The sequence below is a fragment of the Cygnus olor genome, chromosome 6, assembly GCF_009769625.2.
Source record: "Cygnus olor isolate bCygOlo1 chromosome 6, bCygOlo1.pri.v2, whole genome shotgun sequence".
NCBI lineage: Eukaryota > Metazoa > Chordata > Aves > Anseriformes > Anatidae > Cygnus > Cygnus olor.
Window position 1 is genome coordinate 4,075,645 of NC_049174.1, and position 21,223 is coordinate 4,096,867.

Consider the following 21,223-nt stretch of genomic DNA (forward strand, 5'->3'; position numbering starts at 1 on the left):
TCCTTTTATAGCTTCTCATTTTATTGGCAGAGGTTGGAATAAAACAGTGACAGAACAATGTTGTTTGTTTTCTTCCATTTCAGATATCTCATTTGGGTAAATACCAAGCAATTTATTAAAGTATTTTTTATCCTCTTTAATGCATCTGAGTGTTGGTTGTAGTCCCTACTCTAAAAGTGTACAGCAATGCTACAAGCTTCCTGCATACTCCAGCCGCAAAAGCAAGAAGCATCTCATTTATATGAAGTCTTTATATTTTCCCTTTCTCCTTTGAAATACCTGTATTCAGGTGCATTGTAAAAGTTTGTCTTTTTAATTACTATTCAAATAGTACTTACAATTTGATAGTACACAAGCATTTCTCCAGCAAAAGCTTTGCTTAAACTTTGGTTACATCTTACAGAATCCTGCTCTTGTAGTAAAACAAAACAGAACTATCATCTACAGACTTCCATTGAGCAGAAGGCATATAACTGTGACGTAGTATCACTGACGTTAGGTGTTCCTGTCCCTGCTACTTTCAGGATGGAGCAGTAAGTTTCATAATATTATTGAATGATTACTCAGAGTAACACATACAATTTTATTTATACTTTTTAATTAAAGATTTGTCATCTTGTCTCTGGAACTCTCAAACAGTTCTGAGAAGGAAAATTTTCAAATCATCTTCATGCCAACTAGTATGCCTAGTACTTTGCAATATGTACTACAAAAGCAAAATTGAAAGAAAGAGGAGGCTAATATTTTTCCACTCGTATTCAAGTTCCATTAATTAAAGCAGTCAAACAAGCTAGTCTCAGGATAATCATTTTACATGTTTGGAAAACTGAACTCTACCACAGACTAACATCATGATTTTTCTCCCCAAGTTATATATAGGCTGTATGATTCAGATCTTTACTTTTTCCCCTGTGTTACAGATAGCAGGGAAAAGTAGTTATATTAAGGTCTGTGAGACAGTTCGATAGCATGCTAATATCAGTTACTTTTGAGGGCTCTTTATAGTATTGAATTACAACCTAATATTTTATTTCCAGACGTTACGAAGTTTAGCATAATTTTACAGGGATACCGTTTTGAGTAGTTTTGATGGAGGTTGAAAACAAGGATAATTTACATATAGCTTGTCCTAACATAATGTCATACAATCTTAAAACTTCAAAATATCATCAGACCTGGTGGAGATGTGCTAAATAGCATATAGGCTCTAAAGGTTGGTTTGTCTATTTGAAATACAGTTTTACTACAACAGATGCAAGGATTCTGGAAATACTTTGTTACTGAAATTTGTTAACTGGACTCTTTGTTTTACCAAATTTGCTCCAAGTACCCAAACCTGCAACACTTGCTTGCTCCATCTTCAGCCTCATAACTCACATCTTCCCTATTAAAAAAATAAATGTTGTTCCTTGTGATTCCCAGAGTACATTTCTGTCATAGTTTTAATTTAGTACTTAAATTTATCATCTACTTAAAAATTACAATTGTATATTTTTTAAATTCCTCAACCAAAACAGGGATCTTTTGTTGCTTCGATTCTTATTTTGTGTATTTAATAGGACTTTATAGTAGACTTTCTTTCCTATGATTGGTAAATGAGTGTTATTCCTGAACAATTGTGTATTTTTTGTTCTGTACAAGAAATCAGACTGTGTTAATAAACTGCTTCTGTCATTGCAGAAATTTGTTAGAAATTATTTTCTAGCAAGTACAAGGCTTATTAGTGTGAACGTGTACGTTAATCTCAGACAAGTTTCTAACAGCACATATTCTGTACTAAGCAAGAAATGCTTGTAGGACTAAATCCTTAATTTTATTCTTTTCATTTTGTGAATATTTCACAGAAGGAAAATGGATTTATGTTTAAAAAAAAAGAAAAAAAGAATTCAAAGTATAAATCTAGTTTCACCACTAAATGTTTGCCAATTAAACTGGAGGTTTTGTTTTACTAGGGAAGCAGAATAGTAATTAACTTTAATTGTAGCTGGAGGACGAATGGAAGCTTGCACCCTGGTGGCTGAACATTTTATAGCACCTACAAAGCAGTGGCTGGCTACATCGCTCAGCAGGGATCACCTGGCAAAACCACAGGAGTCTGAGGTTATCAGATGTTATCCCTGATAGCAGTTTGATGACCTGTGTGAAACGAGTCATTTTCCTTATCAGTAGTATCACAGTACCTATAGGATAGGATGATAGTTTCCTGTCGCTTTGTGAAACCAAGGTTTCACTTTAGTGTCCAGGCACAGGAACAACAGCACATTCAAACATTAAGTAATTAGAGACTATAAACGATTTAGTTGCAGGAATGTTTATTTTTTTTTTTTTCTTGCTGTACATTTGTTATGACACATATCCCTAAGCTTATTGAACAGGCCCTAACTGAAAGGTTAATGCAACGTAGTACATCTCCTAGTTTGGAGGTACACATCAGCACCTCCCCACCTTGGGTGTAGAGATACCTTTTAGCATTAATAAAATGGCACTGTTAGTCCTGCTATATCCAAGTATACTGTGAACCATGCTATCCTAGGTGTCCTGTTCTGCCCAGTCTACACTACTTCTGTGTTTTTACTTTCTAGATATGCCTGCTTGGCAGGCTTTCACCTATTTGATACTAAAATGGACTGCATGAATAAGGAGAATGTAAATTTGTTAAGCCATTTTCAAACTGAATTTTAACGATTCACATCAAATTTTGAGCCCAGCTAATCCTTTGCATTTTAGTACTCCCCTTCCCACTTCAGCCTATCCTATCTCCTTTTCAGGCTTGTTCCCAAGTACCAATCCCCTCATCCTCTTTGTACAGAGGATTTATTTATAGATGCACTGGTGACTCATTTTTCTGCATCACACCTACCCATTTTCTTCCCTTGTTCCTCTTTCTTCAGCTTGATTTATAACAGTGCCTCCTTCAGCCTCATTGATATGCCAAGATAGGGCAGCTGCTGGGTGCACAAGATGAGTTAAGTGCTGTTTTCAGATCTTTCCCTTTTCGGAGCTTTCTTTGCCCGGAAAGCATTACCATTTCACCTAGGGAACCATTGAGTTGCACTGTGCACACCATTTAGCCTGGTCCGAGCAAAGATTTTCCAATCCAGACAACAGAACGTGAAGCAAAGCAAAGGAGAAATGGTCCACTTCAAGGGTAAAAGAACCTAGTAAGGGAAGAATTGTTCCCAGTAAGGGAGGCATTGGTTCTTTCTAAGCTAAAGTCTTTCTCAAGTGAAATGGTCAATGTGCATCAAGTGGAATGACAGAACCAATGCTTAAGTCACGACTGCACAGCCTCCTGCTTGTATAGCAATTGTATGTTTTCCAGCTTAACTGGGCAAAATGGGTCACTGCTGTATCAGCTGGTGTCTGGAGAGGGATGAAGAGTAATTGGGAGCCAAAAAAACTGTTAATGTTGATGACTGGAAACCTGCCATTTCAGTCTTTGGGTAAGGAGTCTAATATCTGCACTGAAAACCATGTAAAGAGGCAAATCTTACCATCTGCCACTTCTCAGTAGAGTGGTAAAAATGTCCTAATTAACAGGAAATGCCTATTGTACTGTGAATAATAAAGAGCTTTTAGTTGGGTTTACAGGGAAAGGAGCCTTGTTGAGAGCAATAAAACAAAGATCAGCAACTATGAGATTTAACTTCTTTCCTCCACAAACCTGAAAGCTTTAAAGCTCAGTTCTGTTTTCTTAACTAGGTTTTTGTCCTTCTCCCCACCTCCCCCTGCTGTTTACTGACATGCTGTTAATTGAAGGATTGTCATGAGAGCCAGATTTACAGCATTTGTTTGTATGCCTTAAACAGACCCTGTCTGTGGCACAATATTTATAGCCTGTAGCTCTATCAGAAGAGGGAAGGCAAGACCTCCAGGCTTCCTGTCATAAAGCTATGTAGGTCTGAATTACTGCAGTATCTGTTGATCCCAGACAAGATCCCAGATATCTTTTAAATCCCTAAGATGTTCTTGTTACATTGTCTGGTCTTTGCAGATGATTGTAAAGCAAATACTTCAAGTTTGCGGCTAACCTTGATGGTATTACCTTGCTATTCTATTCTATCAAATAAAATTCAATTGCTACAATACCAGTAATATCGAAGAGCAATTCAGACTGTGTGTGTGTGTATCTATATATTATATTCCAAAATAAAATATAATTGCTTGTAACACTCGCCTCCACTTCTCAAAAGAATCTTTTAGAAACTGGCTTTCAGGCTGCATTAGATTCTCTAGCTAGCAGTAATTTGATCAGAAATTATGTGACTGTAAGAGTTGTAGGCTTTCCACAAGTGATGGCCTGCTTCCCAGGGATCTTGTTGGTAAGAGTTTATGCAGGTGAATTTATTCGGTATGACAACACGATGGAAGGGAGCAGGAGGACTAAGCATCACAGGGATGAGCTCAGGGAGAAGAGTGCTATCGCTTACTAACTTGGAAATGCAAAACAAGGATTTACAAATACGTCTAAATTGAAGAGAACAAGAATAATTGTTAATGTCTTTTCCAGACCATTAATAAGATGTCACCTACATCCTTAAAGATGACTCTCAGACAGCTCAGAGAAGGAGCTTCCATGAGCTTACAAGATGTGCTCACGATGGAATACAGGCTGAGCCAAGCGTGCATGGTAAGAGTACCCTGTGTCTCTTTCCAGCCAGGGTGGGGGCAAGTCTGTCAGAGACTGTTCTACATAGATTATGTCAAGGGCTCATAGTTCATAGGTTTTTATGTTCAATATCTTCTTTGTGCATTTGTCAGGCTGTCACTTTCTTTTTTTCCAGTTCCATGTCTTCTTATGCAACTCAATGTAGACAATATTAATAATTGTCAGATGGGAATGTTACAAGGCTGTTGTCAAGAGAACCATGATAATGTTACAGTACAGAAAGTTCTGTATTTGGATCATAAATTTTAAGAATCTGGAGTTCTTGTAAAAGTCTTCTATATAAATTGTTTAGTTCTCAGTTTCTGTCAGTAAGATAGGACCACTCGTGTATCACTGCCTTTAGGATAGTGATAAATTTGTTGAAGAAAGCAAGAGACTTTAGTCCTGTCTGTAGTAAGGGCTGAGTACTTTGACAACACGTGATGTAAGTCATCCTTTCAGCAAAACAGAGTTGCTAACTGGATTATCTGAACAAATCTCAGCTTCCCAATGAAATCCTTATTAGTTTTGTCACATTTTAAAATAAGATTTTGATAGATCTGATTAAATAAACCATTATAATTAAAGTAAATGCTTTAAATAAAAATGCATGTGAGAATGTGGTGTATCTAATTCTGATACATTGTAGTGCCTGATAGCATCCTTACCATATCTTTCCTGAAAGCAGTATTGCTACTCCATTACTATTGAAGCACCTTTAAGGATTTAAATGTTAAGTTTAGCCTTTATCAAAAATAACTGGATGTTTCCAGGATTCTTTTTAACAGCAAAGTGTTACAAGTATGCAGAATACATACAAAACTCACAAAGTTGGGCCTCTCTCTGAAGAATTTACTGTCCTGTTCTATACACCTTACCCCTCATCATAGAAAACTCCTTAGGAAAATCCATGAGATGTAACACAGAGAGGGCTTGCACTGCATTAAAGTTGGCTGATTAACTGCAGAGCGAGAGGCTGATTTTAAGAGTTGTGGCTGCATTTAAGCAAGAACATATGTAACTCTTTAATAAAGAAAGAGAAAGTACGACTAGGTGAGAACAGTGCAAGTGGGATTTAACAGGATCCTGAGTACTTGCCATTCTGGCAGAAGTGGCATAGGAAAGATGGGATACATAGAATTTATCTTGTTATAGCTTATTTCTTTGTCTTTCAGAGAGGCCATGACTTCTATGAAGGGGTTCGAGCAGGTAAGTGCGCACACCAGAAAGGTTACTCAATAACATGCAACCTCACTGTTGTGTTACTTCTCTGGAGATAAAACTGTATGCAGCAACAGCCCAGAGAACACTTCTCAGTTTGCTGTAGTTTTGGCTTTTATCTGCCAAAAGGCATCATTTGCTTCAGACCGTAACAGCCACATTGTTTCCTTTGTGTAGCATCACTGTCCCAGAGATTTTTATCTACCTGGTAACACAGCACTGAAAAGGTTTCAGTGGTTCACTGGAAAGTTCAAAATACATTTGATGCTTCCAATACTGAGTAGCTATGCTGGTTGTTTGTGTGCCAAGATTTAGCACTGCCACACAGCTGGCTCAGCCAGCTATAAGATGGTTTAAAAAAACCAAGACTCCAAGTCAAGAACAAGTATTTGGATAGAAAGCTGTTAGAACAGAGACTACATATGCCTGTGCCAGAAGTCCCTCCCTATGAAGATGTCTCACTATAATAAGACTATGTATGTAAACTTACTGTTAAGTAATATGGCATTTTATGGCATTGGTAGTAGATACGTGGAGGTAAAAGTAGAGCAGCAGTTCAGCAAGCTCATCTAGGGGACAGACGTAGATTCTGTCCTTGATTCTGCTGCTGATTCACAATGCAGTTTGTCAAATCCAATGGCACATCTGTTAGAAACTGCACTAACTATTTATGTACTATTCAGCACAAGATGAAACAAAACAGAGACATTTTCTTTTCCAAGGAGTGTACAGTATGAGACACTTGGATGAGTAAGTGTTTGGGGATGGGAGGAAGGGGAACTTGTCTTTTAATTCACACACAATTACATACTCAAGTATGTATTATCACCTCCTCCTCCTCACTCTTTATATCTGTCTTTATAAAGTAGCTTAAAATCCACTCGCATAGTGGATGTTAGTTTTTGAGTATTTACTGTTAGTAATACTGTATTAAAGATAGCCTAGAGATGAGAGATTCAAAGTCTGTTTATACCTCATGGAAAAAACTTCTTACTTTTATTAGACTTTAGCACTTATTAGCAGACACTCCTTCAAGGAGTTTACCACACACATTGAGAAGTACATGGTTTTCATTGTGTTGGTAATGGGGACAAAGTTATCATAAAGAGAAAATATATCTTAGGAATATTCTAAATCACCAGATAAACTTTCACAACTGCTGAAATAAGTTATTTGGGAAGTGACAAACTTCAAAGGCTGGGAGTCAGATGAACATCAAACCAACTCCTCATTTGTAATTCATGGTGTCACTGAACCATCTGGGGACGAGGCAGAGGACAAAAGCAAATTACTTTTCACAGTATGGCCAGTAAATCACACAAACTGCTTGTAAAGAAAGCAGCTGCAAGAACAGCAGTTGGGTATCTTATAAGTAGGATGACGTAGCAAAAGCTATGTCAAGAAAGGGGAAGGAAATCAAAGATCCGTCTGCACTGAGGAGATTGCTTAGAACAAGCACTTGAAGCCCTTCTGCTCTGTGCATATCGCATATATCGTGTTCTCAGATTTGTCTTCTTAGAATGTTGCCTTTTTTTTTTTTTATTATATGTTGCTCTTATTTAAGAGGGGTCAGAATCTGACTCGATCATTTTTACAGTTGGGTCTAACTTATAAAAACCATCCCACAAGCTGCCAAGCATCCTGTCTTTGCTAGGAAGTGAAATTACTAAGCGTTTCACAGGATCAACCATACTGACTAAAAATGAAAACAATAGAATTGTTAATATTATTAGCTTTTTTTTTTTTTTTAAATTCCAAGCATTTAAGAGCCAGCTGTTGACCTGGTCTACCACAAGAGGATCTACCACAAAGTAAAGTTACAATACAATTATCAGATATTAATTTTTGAAGATTGTCTTTCAGCAGCAATGGCCACAGGTCAGGTTTTAATAACAGCTTTTATCTACTTCAAACCATAATTTTAAACAAAATACTTTCCTAGCATATGCATTAAAAGCTAACACTAAGGTTTTTAAACCTACTCTGATCTGAGGTCAAAATTTTGTTTCTCATTTAGCCATTTTCTTTCAGCCAGACTGAAAATCTGCTGCAAGCAGTCTTCCCCGTTTATGATTCTTGTGGTTGGAGCTAGTAAAGGAAAGCCCAAACCCCATAACCATTAAATACTCAGATCATACTTGATCCACAGGGCACTGGATCTTCCCATATAATGGTAACTGTGGTCTCCGAACACTTAAGTATCCATTTCCCCTTGATTTATAGAATTTTACCTAATTTAAGAAACAGGTAGCTGTAGGTAACTGCCAAGAGCTTTGAACTCGTACTGCAAAAGCAGGGTGGTCGTTTCTAGAGTCAGGGCTCGAACATATCCAGGTAGACTACAGCCTCAGCAGTCAGAAGGGACAAAAATCTCTTAAGCTATACTCCTATTTGTGCAGGAATACGCACTTGAAATGGAATTGTAAGGGCTTTCTACAGGCTACTAATCTTGCAGAGATATATTTCTGCATGCCGCAATGGTGCATTGCTTCTGCCCTCTCTCCTGCCGTGCTAGCAGCTGGCAGATGCGAGCCTCATCCTGGACACGAAGCCCCCTGCAGTCAGTAGGTAGACAGATTTCATTGCAACCAACAGCATTTCAGGTGCTTAGAAACATCAGTGTTTTGATTGTGCCAAATAAGTATAAGCAATACAACACAAATTAAAGTCTAGTAAAACACTTCTACCATTTTTTTTTTTTTGTAAAGAACACTACAAGAACAAACCCATAACACAACGTTTATGTTCAGTTATTTTTGTCTTAATGAACTTTCCTCAACCCACCTTAGAAGCATCCAGAATTCCTGTTCCATTCTTGTACTGAGATCAAGCTAGAGAAACACAAAATATATACAAATTATTGCAGTAAGGGAAAGTTTTAGCAATACTGTTAGGAAATAAATACTTGAATTTTGTTAAGACTAAACATTTCATGGGAGATACCATTATGATCATCCAGTGTGACCACCAGAGTCAGACTGGCTGATCCAAACAGACAGTTCAACTTGATTGCACAGTGCTGCCACATAATCAAGAATTATCAGCAACCACTACGGCATTTCAGACTTGATGCTGTAGTAGTATGCACATGGACTCCCCTCCCACCACTAGTTTAAAGCATCTCCAGTCAGTGCTGTCTTTTGTAGGTAACAGTTGAGGAGATTCTGTGAGCACCAACTAAAGTTGAAGAAAATAACTAGATAAATACTATTCTAATGGAATAGATGTAGTTGATTGGGATGATTATATATTTTGACTGTAACCAGTCAGTAGCTTCATATCACCACATACAAAAAAGTGTTAAAGAGCTTACCCAGTCAAATTACTCAGTTATAAAGTCACTTTTTAACATAACATTGCTTTTAAGGAATTACCCACAAAGATTCTAATATATCTATATGGTGCATTTCTATTCAAAGTTGGTGTTTATTTGTACCTAAGGAGGCCTTAGTCCTATACTTGAGGATAAATGGATTCAGGGCTCCAATTCACAAATACTCCTTTCTCTTAGTAGTTACAAAGTAAAAAAAGTGATGTTTGTATATCTCCAGCTACAGAAATACTAGTTAGTGCGGTTGTCATTTCAATGGTACTTGTTTTCTAGGCATTCACCAAGTGTTGTTTGATAGAAAAAAAAAACACATTTTACTTAAGACATTTTAAAGTCATAAGCTGTCATAATATGTCTTTTGATAAGACATAATCTTTAGGTGGACATTCCTTCTACTGAACTTCAAATCTAACTCCTCTGCACATTTCTTATCCTCAGTGTTTCTAGCTTAGTTACCAAGAACAAAGCCTACTTACAAAGACACAACAACATACCAAAAACCAGGCATTATTCTTCTAAATAGCTAGTCTCTGTGAAACTCATCTACCTGCAAGCTTCTAGAACCATCCCATGCTGACTTCTTCGTCAGCAGAGAAACCCACAAGGTACTTCCTGCCCATCGTCCCTTATATGCTGTGGGCTATGTTGGTCAGGAGGTCTCCTAGGACACAGGTGCATCTCTGTAGCAGAAGCTGATAGCATCCATCTGAGGGGAACGTGGGTTGGGAAGGGGATTTGGGTGGTTCATGCATCCTAGAGAGCTGCAGGTACTATGGCTGTTCTTTTTGAAATTATAAAAATATTTCTAAATGAGCTCAGTTTCTGAATAGTACTATTATGGGTTGTCTTGAAGCCAGAAAGAAGCTCTGAAGGACCTGCTCAAATTCCATTCATATCATTCTTTTTTACACACAAATAAACTTTTGTGTCTTACTGTTGTTTGGTAGTGCAGCTGTTCATCGTGCTGCCTTCAACGCTCCTGTGATACCAGGAATGCTTTCTGAGAGTTGATATTGTCTCAGTAACCTTTTACATTAAAGTCATTCACTGGTGATTTTTATTTTCAGTTGTGCATTTCCCAGGACACAGTGTAAAGTACGTATAGTAAGATTATACAAATCTTCACAATTAAATCCACAGGTCTACAGCAGCTGTCAGTATTTACAAGTAAATACTCCTGATTGTCCCAAAGATACTCTGCTGAGCTGCTTCCTCATTAATTATTTCAATGATTAGTTTTCAATGATTGTGATGTGTTTAAATTAGCCCTAGGAATTTAAAACCTGCTTTAAGTCATTTGCCGTTCTCTACAAAGAGTCAGATTTTGCACAGAGCTGTAGTAAATAGCCCTTGTCCAAAAAGAGCATCATGCGTGCTGTTGCCAGTTCCACATGAAAGAACAGAAGACAGCCAAGGGTAGCAGGTCTGACAGAAAGCGCTAATTTCGGGGCTGGTCATTAAAAGCTTGGGTACCGAACAAACCTTTTGAAGGTTTGGAAAGGACCGGAAACTTTATCAGTGTTGGCTTCTTCCGGAGCGATCCACCGTTCTTCCTATCATCTGCCAGCCCCCAGATATGTCTCTGCCCAGGTGATGAGAGTTTTGATGAGAGTAAAAGAGTACACGTTACAACTCTTGTCTTCTCTGGAGCAGACTGATTTTTCTCCCCCCTGTGTATTCGCTATAGTTGCCTACCTCGATGCAATCTGAAGTCATCTTAATTAGCAAGCACTTACAAGCCATTTCTTTGTTTTTATACCCCAACTGACAGTGCTGATTGACAAAGACCAATCCCCCAGATGGAAGCCAGCTGCTTTAGAAGAAGTCAGCGATGAATTTGTGGACAATTGTTTTAAGCCACTGGGAAACAACGATCTCAAGTTGCAATGATCGAGTCCATTGACACCTTACACAAGTGCTTAATTTTGTGATATAAAAATGACTAGCAGTAAAGTAAAGCAGTAAAGCTTGACAAGACTTTTAGCTAGCCTGAGATTAGTGTCTGCTTTTTTTGTGATCAGGTACATTCTCTTAAGCTACTGTAATGACAAAATAATTATCTCTTGTATTAATAAGGGGAAAAATGACTTCAAGGCAAATTACTCTTCTTACTGCTGTTAGACAGTGATTAACATTGTTTTTTTTTGCATCAGCTGTTAGGAGGAACCGTGCAGGGAGACAGCATGGTGAAGGGATGACCTAATAAGCAAGAAGTCAGGAGACTTTGGTGTTCTTGGCTCTGTCAGTGAGCTGTTAACCAGGATTGTGCCTCAGGTTCTTCTCTATACAGCAAAACTAAAATATACTTACAGCTTTAAAATGGTCAACACTACAACGGGAAATGTAAGACATGCCAAATTCATGATGCTAAGTGGTCTTTTAAATAAAAGATTAGACTGACATAGTATTAGCCTGAGAGCAAGAAATTGTTCTATTGATTTAACATTTGGTCAGTATTCAGTCTTGCCACGTGATACAGACATTGTTTCCAACGTCATAATATTGCCAGAGGCTACAGCATGTTTCTGTTTGTTTGTCAAACCTTTTTATTATTTTTTTAATGCCATTGATTGAACTACATAATGAGTTTTTTATGATTGCAAGCATTGCTAGAGCCTGTCCTGGTCTCACAGGCAAAGCAGTAACTGTCTCAGAACTTTTGTCAGTGCCAAGGAGAACATTTGCTGCTGCTGCAAATTTGAGCTCAGCCCTAATATCGCAGGGGGCTGGAGCTGAGCTGTATCAACCAGTCTGGGTTCACTTTCATTTATATCCATGAACATCCTGAACTGGAAGTGTCCCTGTCTGCTGGGTAGAAAACTTGTGAAAAGCAGTAGGAACTGATGATACAGAGCAGTGGAAAACAAAGTATCTGCTGCTACATAGATCCTGTAGTTCTTTAACACAACATAGCCTAGCAAGTGTATTTGTGGGCATCAACATCTAAACAGTTGGCAAAAAAACCCTCACTGTATGTTCACTAAAGGTTGCTGGGTTGTGATGCTAACATTTACATATGTGTGACATATATGTATGGTTATATATGACATAACCAGAGCCCCTTGATACAATTATCTTTTTTGGATGAAAATAATTTTTCTATTGTGCATGCAACACAGCTACAAATCTTTGTTCAGTGTTAAGACTGCACGCTTTTTTTATGGCTAATCAAGTCAGTATCTCTTGCAACTTGTTTCTAGTTATAGACAGGTCACAAATACACAATTTGGGCTCTGAACACCTAGGAAAGATGAACCAATGACATTAAAGGAACAAGACTTTGGTTCAACACAGTCAGTTATCAGCAGTGGGGAATTAAAAAAGGCAGAGCCACGGTGGAGTTCTCGACATCGGGCAGGTTTTGATTCCAACAGTAATGGTCTGCGCTGGCTTCGGGCTCCTTCCTGCCCAGAAGCTGCTGCCTGGAAACGAAGTTCAGGAAATTCAAGCATCAAGGTGAACTTCTAGACTGAGGTGAGCAAAATCAAGAAAGGAAATGGCACTTGGCATTGTCACTAGATTCTTTAAGATAAAATTGGTAAAATTTCAGCTGCCATTTAATGTTACCTTGTACGTATTTGCTATGAGATAGTCCCTGAATTTATTTTCAAAAGTAGTTGAGAGGCTTTGTTAAAACCTTTAGGATAACTTCTGAAAATACGACTTGAATTTCTACCTCATTGGTGCTGTAAGGAATGTAAACCTCCCCCTTCTTTTTATTTTTTAATATTTTACATTCTTAAACAATGGCTATTTTTAATTTATTTAAACAAAATTGGTTCATTCCAATATTCTTGTACAAACCCAGCAATTGTCAGCTACTATAAATAACAGAAAACAGAGCAATCCCCAGGGTCATAGGGATCATGCCTTCTGTGCTTGGAAAGGACCTAAAACACTTTAGCAAAAGCATACTTCTGAATGAATAAACATCAACTTGCATGTTCATTTGCTTCCAAAATTTTTGTGAAGGGGAACTATCCCAAGCTCATGGTAACAAGACCCTGTCCAATCTGTGCATTTTTATCAAATAAAAGTCTTACAAGCAGAATGGTCATTTTAATTTTATTTGGTCCACAAGAAAATATTTTCCACAAAAAATATTGTAAAAATATATTGTAGTATGTTTTCTTTGGGAGTACCGATGTGCCGTATTACAGAAATGTCAATTTTATAAAGTTGTGCTGCAGTTAACGTGTTTTAAACCATCATTAGGATATCAAGTCAGTCACGTAGTACCCACTCAGACTATGCTTTTGTTCCATGGAGAAAACAGAAAGCAAATGTATTTTAACTCCTAAATAGAAGTATGTGTTTTTTTCCAAGTATGCCAGTCCCATACTGGAATGCCTTTATTACACAAAATCAAATTGAAGAATCGGTGGCAACTTAGCACAGAAAGTGGCTTTACAAGACCAGAGAATAATCTAATGATAAGTAGACAGATGGAATTTTATTTGGGTAAAGAAACCTTTATTTTTATTATTACTGTGTGTCACTATTGCATCTTTTAAATATACCACAGAATTCTGGGAAGAAATCTCCTTCAGTCTCTCCCAGCTGTAGCATCGAACAGATTTAATTACTTATTTTTGCTAGGGCTAATGGCATTATTTACTAAGGACAGTTTCATGTAGAAGATTTATTTTCCTGGTGGGAAGCTGCCCCCCTGTTTTCTGTAAGCTGCTTTGTTCTCCACATGCTGTGAGCTCTCCCTGAAGTGTCAGGCACAAGCCAGCAGGACTAGCACTTCAGGCCGTACTGGAGCTGCTGTAGTCTTCAAGCACGCGTGAGGGAAGACGAGCTTTGTGGCTGCGTGTGAGCGACTGATGCAGACACAACCAGCACCACGCCATCCTTCCAGTGGCTGCCTGGATAAGCAGCACAGCTGCCGCACAGCCCGCACACCAGCTGGAAGCTCATGGTCACGCATGCTTCATGACACCCAGGTAACTTCTCCTTTGGGGACACGTTGAGTATTTATCAGTATGGATGCTACAACTTTCCTGTAGGCTACTTTACCTTCTATTTCTGCCTGCTGTTGGGCCCTGTAGCAGCAGCCTTGCAGTGGAGGAGCTGCAGAAAAGTGCTGCGTGCTACAGCTACCCCCAAAGAAAAGGCTCCAGACGCTGCAGCAATGAGCCCTGCAGCATCCAGCTCCCCGTGGCAGCCACTGGGGTACGTGTGCACAGGCCAAGGCAGATCATACCTAAATCTTGCAAGTGCATTTAGGTGAGTAAATTTTTCTGATGCTCATCTATATTCACCTAGCTGACAAACGTCAAGGGAGTTGGGGCCTTTTATTTTTCATTTAATTACTGTCTTCAGCAGCATTAGCTCTTGAGTTAACACTAATGTTGCAAAAAGGTTAGCTTTTTTGTAATAAAACTTTCTTTTAGCTATATAAGGAACATTAATACTCTGTTTAAGCGGTATCAAATTAACATCTACTGATCAAACCAGTGTTTTGTTTTTGCTTTTTAATTCACTCTTGCATCTAGCTTGGAGCTTTTTTAGATATGGCAAACATAAGTTATGATTCAGCGTTCTACATGCTTTAGAGCTTAAAGGAACACCACTGTTAGCAGTAGAATTTAAATGAGCCATACTGCCTTCGGCCACTTTACATACGACTTCAAAGAAGATGACATTACAACATAAGCGGATTCTTTCCCTTTTTCAGCAAAAGCCTGAGAACAGTTTCATGAGCAGGGTCTAGTCTGGTCAGTGTGAATTAATGGCAGTCTTGTGCTGTGTTACAAAGAAGTATTTTTTGCCACTTACTCCTGATACAACCACTTCTCCACTAAATGAATTTCAAGTAATGAAGTTTGTGTCACAAAGTTTGGAAAACAGCCGCGTTCCCTCTCAGGTCACGTGTGAGAATAAGCTAAAAATAACCATTGAAACGGACCTCTTTCTGCTTGCTTACCATTGCCTGAAAATCATACTTTGTACCAGTTACTAGAACTATGTGTACCTTTTAAAAATAGTAACAGTTTTTGCCAGTATGGAAAGCATTATTTTTCTTATAAAATGACAACATAAAATGGAAAGCACTTTGATCTAGGAAAAATGTACGTCTGTTAAATTGGCTGTAACAGAAAAAGGAGCAAACAGGTGCTAAAAAAAAAAGCAAGCTTCTTACAAGGCATGTGCTTTGTATAAAATGTCAGCAACACTGGAGGTTTAAATGACTAATTTACCTCCTCCTCAGTACATCAAATCCCAGTTATGAGCGCAGTAGGTCAGGCTTCAAGTCCTGGAGAAGCAGGGTGCAGCATGAGAACTCGAGCTCAATAAAATCGCTAAAGAATGTAGTAGCCCTTTAGTGTTGGGCCTAAGGCTTATTCACTAGCTCAGTGCTCTGCTCAGGCTTGAGGTTCCTGTAGTTTGTATTTGCATCATCAAATGGTTTTATCAGTGGGTACGTGATGAGTCTGCAGGAGCTGTAGGAATGCATACTGTGCCCAGGGCGTTACATTAGAATGAAATTTCAGTGTAATGCCACCATAGTCCCATGAAATAAATGCTCCTAAAACATTGCTACACCAAAAACCCACAACAAAACAAAACAAAACACAATAAACAACACAAACAAAGCAAAACAAAACCCCAGCATTGTAACAAAAAAAGTAAACAGCTTTGGTTTGAACACAGTGATGAGATGTTAAACTGTCTTGCTGTGGGATTCTAGAGAATAGACTTCATGCATGTACAGAAGCCAGAGCATCTGTTAATTATAATGCACTGTTTATCAATATTGTAATGTTTCTCACTGGTTCTATTCAGAATGGAAGTTGAGAAGTATCATAATCCATATGGTTCCCTGAATACTATTTGGTTTTATAAAATGCTTCTTATCACCTTCATTATTTTGTGGTTTACAGGCTTAGTCTGGTCAAAGAATCAAAAGTAAAATTTACAACAGCAGTTATCTTTGCTACATAGAAGAACCTGGTTTCACTTTAGCAGAACACAAATTTGCCAAGCATACAGTCCTTACTTTCACCTACAAACAGGCCATACTTTTTTTATGTAGTACATAAAAATAATCCGGGCTTTGTTCTTAAGCATCTTTGGGGGCCTCTGTGGCAGTACTTGTTCAGCTGCAAGGCAGCTGCATTATTTTCCTCCTCTTTTTTTAAGAATTATTTCAGATCACACTCAACATGAAGACAGACTACACTCAACTTACGGCTGATAACAAATAACACTTGATTAACAGATTTTAGTGTAATCCAAGTAGTTTCTTAGCAATATAGTTTAAAAGGCATTTTTTCCAGCCTCTCCTTGCAAACGCATTCAGCTAGTGGCACTATGCTCAAGTCACAGCTGATTTTACTTTATTTGCACTAGTACCGAATAAAACTGCTCAGCAGACAGGACACGCACTGTGAATGAAGGCTCAGGGCACATCGCTCTCGATAAAGGGAATGTCGCTGTATTTGCTTTCCGTCACTGCCCACTGTTTCACCGCCTGATCAAGAATCTCATGGGAGAGACGGTGTGCATAGTCCAGCACTATGGTGCTCGATGGACCTTTCTCGTCCGCCATCACTGCTATCAGTGATGATTTCTCCCCAGTGCATCCTTCGTTACCTTCCCTGCTCCCTTCAACCAGGATGGCGTTTGAACCCGGAAAGGCATCCTTGGATTTGATGCATCCCATGGTACATTTGAAAATGCAGCTGCAAAATTCAGTTCAACGGCATGTTTTGGTAACCTGGAAGTGGTTTCCTCGTTTGTTGCACAGTGTTGCTGCTTCTCACCAGCAGCTGCAGTTGTTTCGAAGGAACAGAGTATCTCCTTTAGTGCTTCTTTACTTCTGGAGAAATCTGTCAAAACAGTGTTTCATATAAATGAAATACATAGCTTACCATTCTCAGTGAGCTCAAAGGAGAGCTGGATTTGCTACAGAAGCTTGTAGAACCAACTGCGCATGGCACGCATAAAACGTTTTGTTTATCAGTTAAATCCATCTACTGCAATTATTAGGCAAAGTCTGACTTGAATTCAAGCTGCCCTTGAGTGCAATTCCCAGTATGTGGTATGAACTAGTAAACCATATATAATGGTCTGTATGCAATATAAATGCAAAGATCTAGGGAAAAAGAAGTTTCTTCCAAACAGATTACACAGTGCTATTTTCCTCAATCAGTAAACAAGTGCCATTTAACTCCAGAGACTGCTGCTGTTCAAAAAAGTGAAAACAAACAAACCCCCCCCACACTGACAAAAGCATCACGCAACAACCACCTAACGAGACTCAGGTTACTTAAAATGCAGGGAGACTTGCTCAGCTTCAAGAACAACAGCTCTACAAAGCACCTGACCTCCAGATGTGGTTCACAAGAACTTGCCAATAGAAGTTTCTACTTTTTTCCCCTTTCTCAACACGTGAGAGGGTCCTGTTGTCAAACTCATCAAGACTCAGAACTGTTTCCTCCCCAGTTCTGCTCCATGTTTTCTGTTTACTAGCCTGCAGAGCTGGTGCTCAGGCTACTTTCTGTATGCAGGCAAAGCAGAATTCATGCTACGCCTGACTGTGCTTGGCATGAGCGTACCCGCTTCCCAGAGTTAAGAGACTGCCAGCCAAAATAAAGACTGTGCTGCACAGAAACCAACTGTTCCCTACAGCTTCACACATTGACGTTGTACTAAGGTCAGCCAAAGTTAAACATTTTTTGTAAATAGCCTTTGAAAACATAATTATGGCAAAGATGCGAAGCCTTGTTTATTTGTTTAATTTACTGCGGGAAATAGGGGCTCCAAGCCGGTAAGCTGATCACAGGCACATATTTGCAGAGGAAATCCATTTGCAGGCAGGCAGTCCTCACAGGTAGGACAGGGCTTCCCCAGCCCAGCAGCTGACTCATGAGAGTCAGGTTCCTGGTGACAAGCTTCCCTCCTCCTCCTGCTAGTTCTTGAACACATCCCTACCTCTTCAGGAAAGAGTATGTGAAACTGGAGCCCAGCACTCGGAAGCAGTGGGTGGCATTCCTGGCAGAAACTCAGACCTGAAGGGTTCCTGAAGCCACGAGGTAGGTACAAACATTTTTGTATCATCTGCTTGGTATCAGGACAGCTCAGCATTTTAGAAAAACGTTTGTAAATCACTCATAAAATTCTATAAGTTTCTATTGTCCATAATGACACGATGCAGCATATGCCAGACCCTGCCGCTAGCTTTGGTAGTTTCACCCAACACAGAATAGAGCTAAACTATTGGGGAGATTTTTATTTTAAGAACTTGCTGTTAAATGAACAAAAAGAAGGATTCTCTTAACTGCACAAGAAACCATATATATCCCTGGGGAGACTTATAAAAAAAAAAAAAAAAGTGATGCTCATACCTATGTTTTTCAACTACATGTATTAATGAAACTTACCATGCTTACAGACCAGAGGCCAAGGAGATGTCTGAATGCAATTCAGACTTCTGAATAATTCAAAACATTTTAATAGTTTTTTCTTGCACACATCTAATTTCAATATTTATCATTAATAAAACATTAATAAAATAATTTCCACTTGCCTTTCTGGACAAATACATATCTCAAATGATCTACTATGATACAGAATCACCAACAGCACTGCTAATACCTGAAAGCTGCAATCTTTATCCAGTCAAGGAAATTCACAAGCTTCACGTGTGGTACACAGCCTGCCCTTCTCATTACACTACTGGTGACAGTCAGAAGTTTCGGGTTAGATCTCATGACCTCCTTAGTCTTAGCCAGAACTATAAATATTATAGATACAAATCTCAGCTTCTCCTACCATATTTTGAATACTGTTCAGATGTTCTATGCCACAGTTGATATACCAATATATTTTTGTCAGTTTCATCTCAACATTTTATCAAACGACCATCTGAATTTGGATTTTTTAATCTAAGGTTGGAGCCAAATTCTTTTCTATGTTACCATTTTTGGGCACTTTTCAGAGGGGTTTTAGTTCATATTTTATCGTGTTAAGACGTTTTGCTCCTACAACTTGGAGATTTCCTTTCCCCTTTTTAAGGGACAACAGATGAGTTAGCATCTAGCAGAAAGATGGAGGTAATGAGAATAGGAGGACAAACATCTCCTAAAACAGGCAAAAAGAAAGGCCAGCATCTTCCTCTCACGGATTTACCTCTGTTCCCACCTTCTTACCTCTGCCTTTTCATTTGTGCTCACTCAAATGTTGGTGTGACTGTCCTGTGCAGAGAAAGGGGTGGGCTGGAAAACTGCTGGATAGCAAGACATGCGAGACAACTAAATTGCTTCAAATTGATTAGTAGTTAGGCTTAATGCAAAGTTATTGACCCTAGTTTCAATTCTAGACTGTTGCTCATTTCATTATTTATAGAGTGCAGTCCTTACCAAGTCGGTGTAGTGTGTTTTATAGTTTGCCTGCTCTACTTGAGTTAATAATTGTTGGCACATAAATGATCGTACATGAAGTTGCCCTCAACCTTCTGTTTTCCTTTTTTTCTGACAACAGTTGCTTGCGCATATGGGATAAAGCACTGTTTAAATCCTCCCTACCTAACTCATCTCCAGAGTGCTAAGTTATGACCTGGAGTTTAACATGCCTAGCTTTTTGCTCAAAACTCACTTTTTTTTTTGGGCGGGGGGAGGAAGGGGGGGGGTGCCAAGAGTTCATTTTACTCCTGGCACAATGCTTTATTCAGCAACTGCTCAAGGCAACGCTGTCAGATAAGAATCTGTGTCAGCATCCAAGCTCTAACCTGTGGTCAGGTGCATTTCAGGAACCACTGCATAGATGGTTCAAGGCTCAGGCCAAAACGTCTGTGGGCGTAGGTGCTCGCTGGACACGCTTTTGTGCTCAGCTCAAGCAGAAGTTGGTGTGCTGCCATCTGTTCTGTTCCACTCTTAACCAGGAGTTAAAGCAGCACCATTACAAGTCTTAACAGATATTCTCTTTTTAAAGACCAATTTTACAGTAAGTGAAATATATTTTTCAGACAAGCTAAATCAACAAGTTCTTAGTTGTGCTCAATTTGGGTGGACATGCAGTCGATAAGCTTTTAAATACCTCATTTAACTTCAATTCTATACACACTCTGCATTGTTTCTAAAAGGGTCCTGAAAACATATCCCTGGAATTTCAAGTTCAGGTGTTGTTTCACCTGTTACTTACTATACATCCATGCACAGTGGTAATACAAAGACAGAAAATACTGAGGGAGCTGCACCATGCTGAACTCACCTTGCATGAGAGGGCCAAGCAGTCTCTTTGCCAGCCTTCTTAAGTGTTTCCTGCCAAGCTAAGTCCATTTCTAATCACTGCTGAAGGAAATAAAACAGTATTAAAAAGACGCCTGCAGTTTCCTGCAGTTTCATGCCGTACAAAATACAGAAAGGGGGGAACAGGATGGGAGACATTAATAGCATAACTGCAGTTTTATTTAGATAAATAAAGATGTTTTAGCATTAAAATCATCAATACAAAATTACAAAAGGATAAATGTGAACTATCCAAAAACAAGAATTTTCTTTCTCTCTCTGGAGTATGTTTACATATGACAAAGAGAGGCCTAAAAGAAAGCTTTCCTGACATGCAGCATCTGTAGCTATCACAGGCAAATAGGTTCCTGCTACCGTGTCAATGGTTTCCATCAGTAAGACCTTTGAAGAATCTCTGTGAAGACCAGTACTACACTGCAATGAATCGCTTTCTCTAACGCTCTCAATTTTAGCTGTCAGATGATTAAAAATAAGTCATACTTCTCAAGATAGTCCAGCGTAGCCTTGCCCAATTGGACACAGTGGGTAATTTCTGCCCTAACGGAACCAGGCTCCTCACTTCCCAAACTTGTAGGTTCCCATGTGAATCCCTGTAATGCGGAGGCATTTAGCTTCTTCCTCAATGCCCATGAGGGAAGCTCAGTGTGCTACTTACCAGTAATGCATCTGCTTTTAACAAATCATCCCCCTTGTCCCCAGTACAGCACAGACAGCTTCACGGCTGGGACTCTGCAAAGGGAATTGATAAAACTTAGCACTTAGGAA

General features: G+C 38.9%; 2 protein-coding genes and 1 long non-coding RNA gene across 9 annotated transcripts in view; 1 reads left to right on the forward strand and 2 right to left on the reverse strand.

Moving 5' to 3' along the window:
* HIBCH (3-hydroxyisobutyryl-CoA hydrolase) overlaps positions 1–13,248 on the forward strand; it is a 45,474-nt gene extending 32,226 nt beyond the window's left edge. For both annotated transcript variants that reach the window (XM_040562236.1, XM_040562237.1), the window contains 3 exons: positions 4,511–4,630; positions 5,824–5,857; positions 10,972–13,248. In XM_040562236.1, the coding sequence (XP_040418170.1) occupies positions 4,511–4,630; positions 5,824–5,857; positions 10,972–11,090 (273 nt within the window). In that variant the 3' untranslated portion in view covers positions 11,091–13,248. The remainder of the gene's footprint in view (positions 1–4,510; positions 4,631–5,823; positions 5,858–10,971) is intronic.
* LOC121072560 lies at positions 7,412–10,965 on the reverse strand. The gene is made up of 2 exons (XR_005821308.1): positions 8,654–10,965; positions 7,412–8,424 (listed from the first exon to the last, which is right to left on the reverse strand). It is a non-coding gene; the product is annotated as an uncharacterized LOC121072560 (long non-coding RNA).
* C6H2orf88 (chromosome 6 C2orf88 homolog) overlaps positions 11,232–21,223 on the reverse strand; it is a 30,685-nt gene continuing 20,693 nt past the window's right edge. For 3 of the 6 annotated variants that reach the window (XM_040562240.1, XM_040562238.1, XM_040562239.1), the window contains 3 exons: positions 21,114–21,187; positions 20,421–20,500; positions 11,232–17,038 (listed from right to left, as the gene is read on the reverse strand). In XM_040562240.1, coding sequence (XP_040418174.1) covers positions 16,609–16,872 — 264 coding nt within the window. In that variant the 5' untranslated portion in view covers positions 16,873–17,038; positions 20,421–20,500; positions 21,114–21,187 and the 3' untranslated portion in view covers positions 11,232–16,608. The remainder of the gene's footprint in view (positions 17,039–20,420; positions 20,501–21,113; positions 21,188–21,223) is intronic. The other 3 variants (XM_040562242.1, XM_040562241.1, XR_005821307.1) reach the window with 2 other exon arrangements.